Source organism: Astatotilapia calliptera, chromosome 12, assembly GCF_964374335.1.
Source record: "Astatotilapia calliptera chromosome 12, fAstCal68.1, whole genome shotgun sequence".
In the NCBI taxonomy this organism is placed as follows: Eukaryota; Metazoa; Chordata; class Actinopteri; order Cichliformes; family Cichlidae; genus Astatotilapia; species Astatotilapia calliptera.
The window spans coordinates 28,771,780-28,786,371 of NC_137433.1; the positions used below are offsets into that span (position 1 = coordinate 28,771,780).

General features: G+C 41.6%; 2 protein-coding genes across 3 annotated transcripts; one reads left to right on the top strand and one right to left on the bottom strand.

Annotated features, from left to right (window-relative positions):
- The first annotated feature begins 7,158 nt into the window (after positions 1-7,158).
- On the top strand, positions 7,159-10,574 carry rpl6 (ribosomal protein L6). Its single transcript, XM_026188164.2, has 6 exons — positions 7,159-8,015; positions 8,118-8,216; positions 8,451-8,594; positions 9,924-9,972; positions 10,115-10,299; positions 10,393-10,574. Exons 1-6 carry the CDS (start codon positions 7,869-7,871, stop codon positions 10,543-10,545), a joined length of 777 nt encoding a protein of 258 aa, XP_026043949.1. The 5' UTR covers positions 7,159-7,868; the 3' UTR covers positions 10,546-10,574.
- Positions 10,575-12,170: 1,596 nt separating this feature from the next.
- dynll1 (dynein, light chain, LC8-type 1) lies at positions 12,171-14,335 on the bottom strand. Of its 2 annotated transcripts, none has more exons than XM_026188520.2 (3): positions 14,165-14,335; positions 13,274-13,412; positions 12,171-12,585 (listed from the first exon to the last, which is right to left on the bottom strand). In XM_026188520.2, the coding sequence occupies exons 2-3, from the start codon at positions 13,403-13,405 to the stop codon at positions 12,448-12,450; spliced, it is 270 nt and encodes an 89-aa protein (XP_026044305.1). In that variant the 5' UTR covers positions 13,406-13,412; positions 14,165-14,335; the 3' UTR covers positions 12,171-12,447. The 2 variants fall into 2 exon arrangements, with proteins under 2 accessions (XP_026044305.1, XP_026044306.1); XM_026188521.2 differs by having other exon boundaries at positions 14,169-14,306.
- Positions 14,336-14,592: the final 257 nt, after the last annotated feature.

Genomic DNA, 14,592 nt, shown 5'->3' on the forward strand with positions numbered 1-14,592 from the left:
GCTCACAGGCTGAGAGTGCTTTCCAGCGCTTTCCTTATAAAACGCCTTTTTTACTGTTTCTTCTTGCAGTATAAATATAAACAAGATAGGATTCAGGAAAAAAACCAAACATTACATATATTTTTATCATAACTCTGGTTTTACGTGGCCTATCAACACAATTTAAAAACTGGTATAAAGTCCACACTTTTGTTCACACAGTTGTTCCATCTGTCCTGCTCACATCTCCAATGGTTGTACACGTTGTCATTAACGTGGCTTCACTCCACATCAGCCACGCCGCTTTGCTAGATAAAACACCGGTGTCGGCACATAAGGATGCTGTCATAGCCTGTCAATGACGTTGATTAGCTATACGAATGTGAATCGCATCATTGGCTGGACTATGGGATAAGGTGGCATCGTTCTAATCCCATACTGGAGCAGCCAGTCACTTACTGACTAACACTGCAAAACAGAATGAATTGTTAACGTATTTATCTTAATTTCAATTCAGGTTAGATTTTTTTTTGGGTACGCAACGCAGATTTTCTGTGCACAGAGACCTTGCCAGCAGTGTGCAATTGCGGCTTAGAGGGAACATTGGTCAAGGGATTTATGTCCCTACCCTCACCTATGGTCATGAGCTGTAGGTAGTGACCGAAAGAATGAGAGCAGAAGCTTCATCTGAAAGGTGGCATCTGAAAGCCTCTCCCTTAGAGATAGGGTAAGGAGTTTGGCCATCCGGAAGGGGCACAGAATAGAGCCGCTGCTCCTCCACATCAAAAGGAGACAGTTGTGGTGGTTTGGGCATCTAACAAGGATGCCTCCTGGGTGAATATTCAGGCATGTCCCACTGAGAGGAAGCCTGAAGCTGGTCTGGGAACGCTTTGGTGTCCCCCTGGAGAAACTGGAGGAGGTCCAAGCCTCAGTATTCTACTGTCAGATGTGAAGCCTTCACACTGAAACTGGTTCATGCAACAGGACAAACTACCGGTACAACAGACTGGCAGAAAAAATCAAGTTGTTGGAATGGTTCAGTAAAAGTCCATATGTCAACCAGACTGAATTAATAGGGCTGTGCATTCAATGAAGTTAAGTGATAAATTAAAGAAGGGTAGAGAACGTTTTTTCCACAGGTATCTGACACGGGAGACTGAATATGTCATACTTAAAAGAAGATTATTTCAAATTATTACTCTTAAAGGAGATTCTGCAAGCTATTGAATCATGGACACTGGACAATCACCAGTCTATAGACCTGTACATGAAGCAAACTGGTAATAGAGTTGCTTTTTATTAAAGTTTTTGAATTTATACAAACACTTCCTTTAGTATGCAGTCTCAGAACACAGCATCGTGTACCCCAATTTTACTAGTGGAGAATAGATTTGTAGTCCGTCATATCAATGTAATGGCAGCCATCCTTTATGAGACATGTTTAGAGTGAAAAAATGCCATTGTTTATATCAACATGCTCTGTTTACAACGTCCACTGACTTTTTTTTTTTCTTTCTTTTTTTTGCTACTGAACATCCTTGAAATACACAAAGAATTAGTGTATATTTTTTAAATATACACTAATTCTATAAATATATATTTTTTCACCTAACTTTACTACCTGCTCTCTCCTTCTTCCTGTTCTTCTACAACAGGGGTGTCAAACTCAAATACACAGTGGGCCAAAATTCAAAACTGAAACAAAGTCGCGGGCTAACGTTAATATTTATTGAAATATATTTATTCCTCCAGATATAAGAATGAATCTTTTCTTATGGACTCAAACACGTTTTGCTGAAAAACTGAATCTGGAACAAGCAAAGCTTAATACTAAACAATATATATATTAGCTGTATAATACCAGTAGGCCAGCTCTAATAGTAATTTGGTATGGCCAAATTTGGCCCGCGGGCCAGAGTTTGACACCTATGTTCTACAACATCTCTCTCTTCTTCCTCACCACTCAACTAGAATTATATTCACAGGAAAAAAGAAAAATATAATCTTATGATAATTATTATAAGAGCAGGTTAGGGATCCATAATTGATAACAGTACAGCACACTACTTAGTTATGTGAAATCATCATCAATGAATGTAGAAAAATGGAAGCTACAGCTTTATCATTTTTGGTGAATTTCACCACAAGTCCATTCTTACCCGTTTCTTTTTGCTCTCTCTCTTTGCCGTTTTCATCTTGCTCTCTCATTCTCTATTCCCTTGTGCTGTCACCCAAAAGTTAAATGTTACAGTTAATAAAAGGTATAAACTGATCCATATCAATTTACAGCAATATTCAAACTGAATACAGACTGCTGCTGGACACTGACTTACAAACACTGAAGCCAAATTCAGCCAAAAGAGGAATAGAAATGTTTAACTAAAATAATAATAAAGTCAGGCCTTGCTAATAAACTCTAGTGATTTAAGCTACAACAGCATGTTTTGGACCCTATTTAGAGAAAAAAATAAAATTAAGCAGACGCTTTATAAGTCACAGCAATGTCCTCGCTTTACCAGAACCGTTTGGACTTTTGGTATATTTCAGTTAAAGTGTGTTTTAAATCTGTATCATGGATTTGTGACATTACTTCCTTATTGTCATAGTAGACTATGTGGCAGGCAAGGGTAGGATCCAAGCGCAGGACTCAGAGGCGGGAGAAATAAAAAAAAAAGAGGCAGCTTTCGTGCTGTGATACAAAAATGAGCAATGAGCAGAGGGAGATTGAGGATTTAAATACACACAGGATAACGAAAGAATGGGCGACAGGTGGGAACACAGGAGGAACAAATCACACATAATAAGACAGGGGAGGCAAAACTGAACATGCAGAACACAGGACGAGACACTGTTAAAATAAAACGAAACACACTGAGAGGTAGACTAAGACACACAGGCTTGACACTGGGGCCAGGGGAGAAACAGACATGGGGACGTGATTGACACTAAATAGACACAAAAGAACCACCAATCACTGAGATGAAAAAAACAAAAAAACAAATGTAAAAACAAGACTGACTAACCACAGGAGGAGACGAGACACTAAGGGAAAGAAACATAAAAATCACAAGGAACTGAAGACTAACTCAAACATACTTATTAAAAGACTTAAAAGTTATCATGAACCTTGGAAGAACAAAAAAGTTTTCAATATTAAGCAACAAACTACACAAACTAAAAAACACTGGGTCATAGTATGTTATAGTTTCTTGGAATTTACTGGTGCTTAGACCAGCAGCACTACAGCTTAGAGTTTGAGATCTTGAAACATTGCTATTCTGCTGTAGTTGGTGCTGGAGTCCTGCTGCTAAAAACCAGTGTTAGAAGAATAATAAACCTAGGAACTTAATCCCATAACATCACTGTGGTGCAATAAACCATTGCTCATCTGAGACTCTACCAAACATCTACCTTCTTTTTACTTTGTGTCAGATGGCAGAGGGAGACAAAGCTGCCAAGAAGAAGAAGCACGGGAGCCGGAACCCGGTTCTGGCCCGGGGCATCGGTCGCTACTGCTGGTCTGCTCGCAGGGCTATATATAAGAAAAAGACCAAGACCACTGAGACCAAGAGGCAGACCTGTGGTGCCATACAATTTTTTTAATATTGATCAAAGACATGCCACTTTTTCTTTGTCACTTTTTTAGATGATAATTTTTTTTGCTCCAGGTGGAGGATAAGAGTAAGGCTAGACCTAAGGCAAGTCATCAAGACTGTTAGAAGAGACAACAGTTTGGGAGGCCAGTCGCAAGGCCAGCATTGGACATGATGGTGATCTGGAAGATGACAAAGCAGGCAAAGCAGGCCTAGGGTTCAACCATTACAGCGAAGACTAATGGGTAACAGCACTGGAAACCGACAACAGAATCCTTCAGGTGGCTTAGTTGGTGGCTTGCAGCGATTGACAGGTGGCCTGCTGGAGCGTGGATTCATTGGTGGCTGGCAGCAATTGAGATGGAGACCCTTGGGATATCCTTGGCATGTGGAATCCACTCCGGCGTTGTGGCAGGCAGTGGCATGGAGACCATGGCAGGTACTGGCATGTAGTCTGTGGCATGCAGCAGAGAGGGACCAACAGGTTTGGTCCAAGAAGCAGCGGGTGGTGTGGCATCCGAGCGTCCCACAATGCAATTAACATGCAACATGAATGCTACAACAAAGGCGGACGTCGAGGCAAGAATATACTTGTTGTTCTGTTTGTGTCTTTTCGTCAGAATCGGGGAACACGGGATTGTTTTTCGTAGCCATTTCCCTCTTTTCCGGGTTTCGGAAATGGCGGTGTTGATATTTGTGAACAAAATGCTCTCATGAATCATCGAGTATCACAATTTAAGACCTTCTCGGACCGCTTGGAACTGTGGCCGAGCAGGTACTAAAAAAGTATCTGGTACCAGGTACTATGACCAAATGGAAAACCCTGAAAACTGAGGCAAACCGAACTGAGTTGATCCGCAGAGGTATTTATGGAAAAGGGGCTAGAGCAACGGAAAATCAATATTTGGACTACAAGTACCATCACATCCTGTAAACTTAACGTAAACGTAACGTAACGACGCTGGGCAACACCCTTCCCCAGCGTCCTTATATACATCACACGCCTGGATGTCGATCTTTTGGTCTTCGGAAAGGTAAGACAGCCGTGCCTTCGTTTTGCTGTAGGAAAAAAATCTGCTTTCATCCATGATACAGAATAAAAAACACTCTCCAATTATCATGAGATGATTCTTTATGTTTAGACGATACAGTAGATAGCATTATTTCATAGAGAAATGTCTGGTTGGCCGGGAAAGTTGTAACAAGTTGCTAATGGCTAGCTAGCGATACTTGTCGTGTCCAGATTCATGGGCTGCATCCTCCTGAGGCAGCATTTGTAGACCGATTACGTCACAGCGACGCACCGAAGGCTGTCCAAATTTGTAGACTCCTCCGAATGCAGCCAACAAATGCGTCCTCCTTTTCCCCGAATTTGAAGGATGGGTCGGGTGTGTCCTTCGTGGCCTATCATATCCTAGAATTCATAGCGCGGCCCAGCCAAACTCCATTTTCCAACAATGGCGGGCTCTACTAAGTTTTAAAATTACTCTTACTAATCTTTCTGGGTCACAAAATAAACTTTTAACATATTTTCAGGCGAGAAAGTAGCTGTGTAAACATCAAATATCTGCTCGGTTTATCAAGATATCGCATATTTGCAAAAGTGCTTCGACGTTTTCAGAGACGTCTGCTACCCACCAGCTCGACAGCTAGCCAGGAGCTCGAGGGTCACTGAAGCCGCCGAGAACGGCACAACTCCCGGCACATCATTTTCAGATCACCGCGGACTACTCGGGTTAAACGTAATATATAAGTCACTTAGACAACCTAAAAATGTTATTGTTGGGCTTTTTTCAGTGTTTTGTTTGTTTGTGAGTAAATCAGTTTGGCTGAGATTAAAGTTATTAGATTAGATTAGATAAAATAAAACTTTATTAATCCCCCGGGTGGGTTCCTCCTTGGTTTTTACACAGCTGACTAAACGTCAAACAGAAAACTGATTAAACAGAAGTATGAGACGGTCGAGAATTTACGGCAGTGTCCTGTTATATTTTAGATAGCAAGGAGCAGACGGCTGAGTTCATTAAACTCCACCGAGACAGCGGCGACGCTAATCTGAAGGCTAGACCGTCCAATTTCCCCAGCCGTTTACTTCTGGCCTACCCGACCTTCTGAGGACCCGGCCCACGTAGACCGCGAAGGCCAGGTCCTCAGGAGGATGCAGCCCATGAATTTGGACACAGGGTTGTCAATTTAGCAACTTTTTTCTTTTTTTTCTTTTTTCAACTTTTCTTCGCCACTTGTTTTGCTTCAGGTGAAGAAGAAGAATATTAATGCTAGAACAAACACCACTGTCCTCAAGACTGTTGGAAGAGACAACTGTTCAGGAGGTTGGTCACGAGGCCACCGGCAGACGCAATTGTGATCTGGAAGCCGACAAAGAAAGCGCAGCAGGTCTAGGGGTCAACCATTACAGCGAAGACCCATGGACGACAGGACCAGAGGTCAACGACGGGGCGAAGGCGGGACCTTTCAAGTGGCTTGGATTGTGGCAATTAGCAGGCGGCCAGCGGTGGCGTGGCTTGGCAGGTGGTCTGCTGCGGTGTGGATTAGCTGGTGGCTGGCACCCTTTGGAGGATTGGCAGGTGGACTCCACGGTGGTGTCCGCGGCAGGTGGCGGCGTGGAATCCGGGGCAGGTGTCGTGGAGTCCGTGGCAGGCAGCGGAGAGGGACCAACTGATTTGGAGTGGAGTCCACTGCAGGTGACTCTGGTGACACTGTTCTTTCTAATGCAGTCTTATAAGGATATTAATGACAAGCCACACTGTTGAAGTAGCAATGCCTCTGTAAGCACACTGTAACATCATGACATCAACAATACTGTACATAAAACCTGTCTTCATTCTGTCCTGTACTGTTGCCAGCAGACAAGTTAGGAAAATATAACATTTGAAGACAGTCAGAAAAGAATATTAAAATATGCGATCATAACTAGTTTTAATATAGTTATTTTTGTGGTGCTCTTATGGAGAAGGGTCTAAACTCGCCTATGCTACATAAGCTCCTTTTCCATTCGAACCTATTTGGGCCGACTCGCCACTAGACTTGGATCAAATGATTTTCTATTACAGTGTAGTACCTCGAAATGTGCATGGTCTCGAGACAAGGCAAGATGAATGCTACAACAAAGGTGGACGTCCAGTCAAGAATATACCTGCTGCTCTGTCTGTGTCTTTTCGTCAGACTCTGGGAACATGGGATTGTTTTTGTAGCCATTTCCCTCATTGCAGGATTTCAAAAATGGCGGTGTTGAACGAAATGCTCTTATTAATCATTGAGTAACGCCTGTGACCCAGCCAATCGGTGGCATGCAGTCTGACAATGTCACAATTGCTCAGATGGCTTGGAACTTTGGCAGAACAGGTACTAAATAATACCTGGTACCAGGTGCTATGACCTAATGAAAAACCCTAAAAACCGTGACGAACCGTGCCGAGTCGATCCGAGGAGGTATTTATGGAAATGGGACTAGAGCAACAGAAAATCATTATGTGGACTACAAGTACCATCACGTCATGTAAACAACGTAATTACGTCAACGCCATTGCCCAGCGTCCTTATATACGTCACATGCCCGGATGTCGGTCTTTTTTTCATAGCAAAGGTAAGACAGCCTTGCCTTCGTGTTACTGTGGGAAAGAAATCTGCTTTCATCCGTGTTAGAGAATAAAAAATACTCTCTCCAACTATCATGAGACGATTCATTATGTTTAGACTATACGGTAGACATCATTATTGCCATGATTTATTCTTCATGTTACTGTAGATATGCTTAGATGTGCAGGTTTAGGCCGCCGGCTAGCCTCCGTACAGCCTGTAACGTTAGCAAGGCTGGTGGTTGAAACGTGTCGTCTTTCTTCAGTCTTCGGTTTTATTCATTCCACTTATTCGCTGTCGTTGTTTGGGTATTTCATTTAAACTTGGAAATGTTAAGAAATCAATTTTGTCTAATTGTAAATGAAGACGAGAAATGGCTGGTTAGCCCGGAAAGTTGCTAACGGCTAGCCAGCGTTACTTGTCATGCTTCTGCATTTATGATGGCTCTTTGGTAGTAACCAGCCAAATCATTTTCATAGTACTTTATAGTTTATTAGTGTTTACTGGTGCTTACTAATAGTTTGTGCAGAAATGCAAGCAGCACAACAGCTTAGAGTTTAAGGTCTTAATACATTGCTGTTCTGCTGTTGTTAGTGCAATAAACCTAGGAACACATTCCAATAACATCACTGTGGTATCATAAATCATTGCTCATCTGAGACCCTAACAAACATCTACCTTCTTTTTACTTTGTGTCAGATGGCAGAGGGAGACAAAGCTGCCAAGAAGAAGAAGCACGGGAGCCGGAACCCGGTTCTGGCCCGGGGCATCGGTCGCTACTCCCGGTCCGCTATGTATGCTCGCAGGGCCATGTACAAGAGGAAGACCAAAACCACTGAGACCAAGGTAAGGGCAGACCTTTGACACCACACAAATTGTTTAATAATGGTCAAAGGCATGCCACTTTTTCTTTGCCACTTGTTTTGATGGTCATTTGTTCTCCTTCAGGTGGAAAAGAAGATCCAGGCTAGACCCAAGGCCACTGTCGTCAAAACCGTTGGAGGAGACAAGAACGGAGGCACTCGTGTTGTCAAACTGCGCAAGATGGTGAGTAATGCATATACATTTGTCCTTTCTATTAAGATTTGTTTTATGTAGGTAAAATTTGGAATTCTGTCTGTTCAAACACAGACACAGTTAATGCACAGTGTTTTTAATAGAGTATGTTTATTGCCTTGTGGTCATGTTGTGGTTTTTTGGAGGCAAACATTTGTCCATAAAGTTTATATATTGACAACAACATACAACAGCAATCTAAAGTTTTATTTTCTACTCCGACAGCCCCGCTACTACCCCACAGAGGACGTGCCCCGTAAACTGAAGAGCCATGGGATCAAGCCCTTCTCCCAGCACAAGAGGAACCTGCGTGCCTCCATCACACCAGGAACTGTCCTCATTCTGCTCACTGGGCGCCACCGTGGAAAGGTGACAACAGTTTCTGGCATATGCCTCAATAATGAGTCAGTCTCATCAATTAGCAGGAGCACTTGCAGCTTCACACAGGCTGACTTTTTCAGGCTGTAGCATCAGTTGATGATGTCACATTACAGATGAATATTCTGTTTCAATGTCACCTGGTTTATCTTTAGTGGAAAGTCCACTCTGGGTGTCATAAGAGCAAGGATCTTGCTTTAGGACCAAATCAGCTCTGCTTGCCATAAGTTAAAACTTGCTGGAATCACGAGGTGTTATATTTATTTATTTATTTTTAGGTATTATGTAATCAAAAAACAAAACAAAAACTGTCACCCATAGAAGACTTAGTCAACCCCAAAGGGCATAGTCATGAGTTTTGTTAATGTTGGTCTTGTATACTGAACCATAATGTCACTGGAAGTTAGATTGGTACCTATTTGTGGTTCCCTCTAAGGCCCATTCTGAGCCATGAAAAATTTAATATCGTGTAAATCGGTTGGCTTTGTTACTCTAGAAGAGCAAAAACAAATCCTCCACAGTTGGAAACTGCCTTCATGCCATATGAAGGATCCATAGCAGTGATAGCTTTGGTGTCGGTCATGTTTTGTTTGCAATTCATAGTTTAGTTCATTATAGAAGAATTTTCATAGTAATATTAATGAGTTAGTGTTATAGGGCTAGCAGGCAGTTCATGTCAAATATAAACTACATTGAACGTGAACTGCATCACTGCATGAACACGCCAGTGAAGCACTCAGTCTACAGTTAATGGACTTTACCAAAAGAACCCAAGCTGAGGCATATTTCAGCAGTTTGCTAATGATCTGTTGAGCATTATTTTCTGCCATGAATTATCATAGAACTTTAATTTAAAAAAACAAACAAACCAGTGAATAGATGCAAAACACATGGTATCAGATACATTTTTCCTGAAAATAAACCTGCTGAAGGTTGCTTATCAAACACACTGGGTACATCACCATAATCACACCCTCACTACCACAGACATTGTCGCTCCTACTCTTGAATGCTGCATGGGCGAGTTATGGAAGCGAGCGTTCCCACACACTTCAAACTGCGGCTGACCTAAATAATGCTTCAGCTGTGGAACTGAGAGGCAGAGAGGCCCTTCATTAAAATTAGGAGAGCACGTCAAAAATATTACTTTTCTCCAATCTTAATAACTTGGCATTAAAGCCGACTGAGGTTATTAAACTGGTCTACCCACTACCATAGTTAAAATGGTCTTATTCATGTTGACACAGGATATATGGAGCAATGGATGCCGTAATGTTAATTCTTAATTCTTTAATGCTTAAATTGCACTTTTTATTTCAGCGCGTGGTCTTCCTGAAGCAGCTCTCCAGTGGTCTCCTGCTCGTCACTGGTAAGGATGTGTTTTGTTCTTCTTTAAATACTGTCATTACTTCACAGTTATGCACATGGCAGTAGAACCTGTAATAAATTAAATTACAAAAAAGATGTTGAGCATCTATTAAACTCTTGTCATCTTTGTTTCCTTTGCACAGGCCCTCTTGCCCTGAACAGAGTCCCCGTGCGCAGGGCCCACCAGAAGTTTGTGATTGCCACAAACACCAAAATTGACATCTCTGGTATGAAGATCCCCAAAACCCTCAACGATGCCTACTTCAAGAAGAAGAAGCTGAGGAGGCCACGTCACCAGGAGGGAGAAATCTTTGATACAGAAAAAGAGGTAATATATATATATATATTCTGAATTTTTACTGTACTGAAAATGAGCTTTTGGATTAAAAACGACTGACTCGTTGGTTTTCTTCACGTACAGAAATTCCAGCTGACAGAGCAGAGGAAGGAGGACCAGAAAGCAGTTGATTCTCAGCTGTTGCCCCTTATCAAGAAAGTACCTCAGCTGCAAGGGTACCTGCGCTCTTCCTTCTTCCTGTCTAATGGCGTCTACCCTCACAAGCTGGTTTTCTAAATGTGTTGAAATAAACAGTGACCGCTTCATGCCATGTCTCATCTGGTTTTTACTTAAATTCTTTGCATATGGTCCTTAATAATTAACCTGGCCAATTCAGTAGCACATTGTAATATACATGTCCATCTATATGGGTCAACTATCCAAAGCAACAAAGGGTGGAGAAGTATCAGAAGTGATGTGATTTTAAAAACATAGTAGCAACAATGAAAGCGAATGTTTACCAAGGTGGTTGAGGCCAGCTATGTTTGTGGTTTGGAGACTGAAACAAACACTGAAGACAGGAGATGAGGTTGATGAATAGGATTAGGGGTGAGTTCAACCTATGGACAACTCATGTTGATTGGCTATGAGGTGAGATCAAGATGATATGGATGAGCAGAGAAGTGTTCTAGCTGTACTCTTAAGGGGTCACTACAGTGGATAATCTCTCCATATAGCCTTTTTGTTTTGCGTGCACTTTTCATCCTCCTTGGTCTCATGTTTGGCACAAATTTAACAATATATTCTCTCTCTCCTGGCATTAATGTCTTGCCTCTTATGTTCTCCAAACTATTCACCCTGTCTTGTATATGATACACCCCTCCTTCAATCTTCTGGTTGCTCTCCTGACCAGGAAAAAATCTTCACCTGCAACTCACCAGAATTTGAAGCTTGAGCCTACAGGGGTGTGGAAACTCCAGACCACAAGGGCTGGTGTCGTACAGGTTTTAGATCTCAACACATTTGAATCAAATGATTAGTTCATTACCAGGCCTCTGGGGAACTTCGAGACATGTTGAGGAGGTGATTTTACCATTTAAATCAGCTGTGTTGGATCAAGGACACGTCTAAAACCTGCAGGACACAGACCCTAAAGGCCTGGAGTTTGACACCTGTGAGCTACCAGGTGAGTGGAAGGACAAAGAGGTCAATGAAAAGGGAGGATTCAGGATCAACTGATTAAGCCATACTAAGAGCTTTATGAAGAAGATACGTTTTAAGCCTAATCTAAAAAGTAAAGATGGTGTTTGTCTTTCTAATTCCAAACTAAGTTGGTTCCACAGAAGAGAGAGCTGAAGGCTCTGTTTGGGATGCTGAACAAATGTTAAAAAGCAATTCTACATATGAACATTTGAGGACATAATGATCAAAGTCATGGGTGCGGTCAAGGTAATGTTACTTAAAGTAAATGTAGACATTTCTAAGACTTTTTATGACTTAGTACAATAGCCTCACTTTTGTGTCAATTTAGAATAAAACCCTAAAAACACATGTACTTCAATTTGAAACATCTGGCTTTATGATTAAAGCTAGGCGTCACCTGAATAGTAATGGATATATATGCAATGTTTTCCCGCTTTATCCAAGGATAATGCATTGGAACAGAACCCTGTGACTCATCATTTAATGGATTTAATGAACTGAAAGACGCTTTGTCATATCAAGACCTGAGGAAGCACAGATTGGAAACCGCTCATCCTGTACAAATGTAACCCCATTACACCATCCTGGAAAGAGACTGGGAGTGGCACAAGTCATGATCATCTTGTTGATGGCGGGGTTATAGATGTGGCCTCAGTATGCAAGATAGTCACATTAACCAATCTGAAAACTGAAATTGAGTGAAATGACCACAGCAGGCATTGGACCCAAACAGCTTAACAGCTATACTTTAATTAAAAAAATGACATGTCTAATGTAACAAGACAAAAATAAATACAAGTGTTTCATCTCTTTAACATGGCCACGTTTTAGTTTTTAGTTTGTTTTTTTTGTTTTAAATCTTCAAAAACAACAAAGTAGAAAGCAGCACAGAAAAAGGCAGCGGCCCCTTGCCAAGGAATGATAAGTGCCTTTTGTGGAGTCAGTCCGTATTGTATATGGTCAGCTGGTGTCGGGAAAACGCTTTCCCCTCCCCTCTCAGCCAGACTTAAACAGCAGAATGGCCACCTGACCCAAGTAGAAGTAAATGAAATGCTTCGTCTCATGAGTCACGTAACTGCCAAAGTTCCTCCCAACGATGCAGTGCCAGGTTGGGTTATACTTCTTGTCAAACTCCTGAGTGGAACAAAAAATAAAAAAAATTTTTTTTTTTTTAAAAAGTGCACAAATGTTAAGCGGGTAAGACAATGCCTGCAAATCCTATATAAGACAAGGTGATGGTCAAAAGTCTTGTTTTTTTCCCCCCCTCTCAAACAGGTGAAGATTTCTTGCACTGATTACATTGTAGTAAAAATTATCTGACCAGATCATGAACCATATTTTCAGATTATTCTTTAAAAAAAAAAATAATCAAGAAATCCAATTTAAGCCTCCCCCCCAATCATTGGGCAGGGGTAACGGAAAGCACTGAATTTGGAGAAATACACTGGGTGGCCTAGTGTGACAGCTAAGTTTAGATGACATTTTCCACCCATTCAAGGTAAAATATCTGGTCAGATACAAACATATACAAAAAGAGCTGCAAGAAATCACTGATCCCAAATTCCTTATGATATTGGTTTCTTTCCCTACACCACAGAGCTAAAGAATGTGGGCATGAGGCTTCTGAAGGACAGACAGTTCGAGAGGAACAGGTTTCCTCAGGAAGAGAGGAAACAATTGCAAATACCAGGCAGGGTATGTAACTTGCAATGATGCACAGGATGGTTGAGTGCAAAAATAGCCTCAGTCTTCCAGATTTTGCCTGCATGCTTAAGTACAGCCTAGTTTGTGCTTTTTAAAAATGTTTTCTGTTTAGCTTTACCTTTTTAATATATGCAGCGATGTCTTTCTCGATATTGTACTTCTCCAGGGCCTGAGTGGCACACTCCACGGCGTCCTGCTGCATGTCCTCCGACATGTCGGCATTTTTGATCACTGCCTTTCTGTCAGACATGGTTGCCCTGGGAAACCAAAACACAGCGGTGAATTCATCATCCTCACAGGCACACTGGCACGCACACAATACCGCTGACTGGAGAGCCTGAGCATCCTAAGAGTCCTCATCATTGTCTGACTCAAGCCTTTAACTGCTTCAAGACTAGCGACAGAATAAGAAGGGGAAAAACGCCTATTTTAGTGACGACGCCGGTATTACATAATACCTGATACATAATATTTGAGCTAGCTTTTTCTACGAGTGTTGCATAACTTCAATCAGCTGCAGGCTCGCTGGACGCGCGCTCTGCGTAGTTTCTATGGATACGCAGGACATTGCGATTATATAGTCTCACATTTTCCGAGATTTCAGCCACAAGCCTGTGAAATCAGACTGCACAAATTAAACCACATTGCTTCAACTGTCCTACGTTAGAAAACAGTGAGAATGGACGCCTGTCGCTATCTACTTCGGTGCATAAGTTATCAAAATAATACATCCACAGCTCCCGTTAAAACGTAACGTTTGTCAAAAACAGTACTTAATCTGAAGTAAGGTGTCAACAGGAGAGTGGTTTCCTAGCAAACACATGGCCACATGCACAAGCGATGATGATGCGTTAATTAGCTCAAGCACCATAACTAGCTGATCTTTCATCCCGAATAAGAAAAAAGGAACAAACATCAGTTAACGTTACACGCAAACATCACGGCTTCAGTAACATTTGCAAGATATTTAATTAAAATCAAATTTCTGCATGCGAATTGGTTGATTTACCTACTAGTCTCTCGTATACTGTTTCTCTAGTTTTAAAGAGATGACCGCTCCTGAAGTGACAACTCCCGCGAAGTGGTTGACACAAAAGTAACGTGGGTGTGTAGCAGTAAGAGACTGCTGGCTCGACGAGTTCCGATTGGCTGATATTAATGCACAAAGCGCCATCATTGGCTGACTCGGGCCTATCTTGCTGGTATTTCTGCTTGCATTTTATTTCAACCCATCATGCCTTGCGGTTGCTGCTGTTGCCGTGGCAATCGTTGTAAATAACTTATACCACTATTAGGATGTACAACAAATTAATTTACCTCTTTTACAAAAAAAATTCACAATTAAGTTAAAAAGTTGTATTTTTCTGTCGTTTAAATTAATTGTTTTGTAAGAGAAATAAAAAACAAACCAAAAAACTTAATGCCAGAGTACTTGAA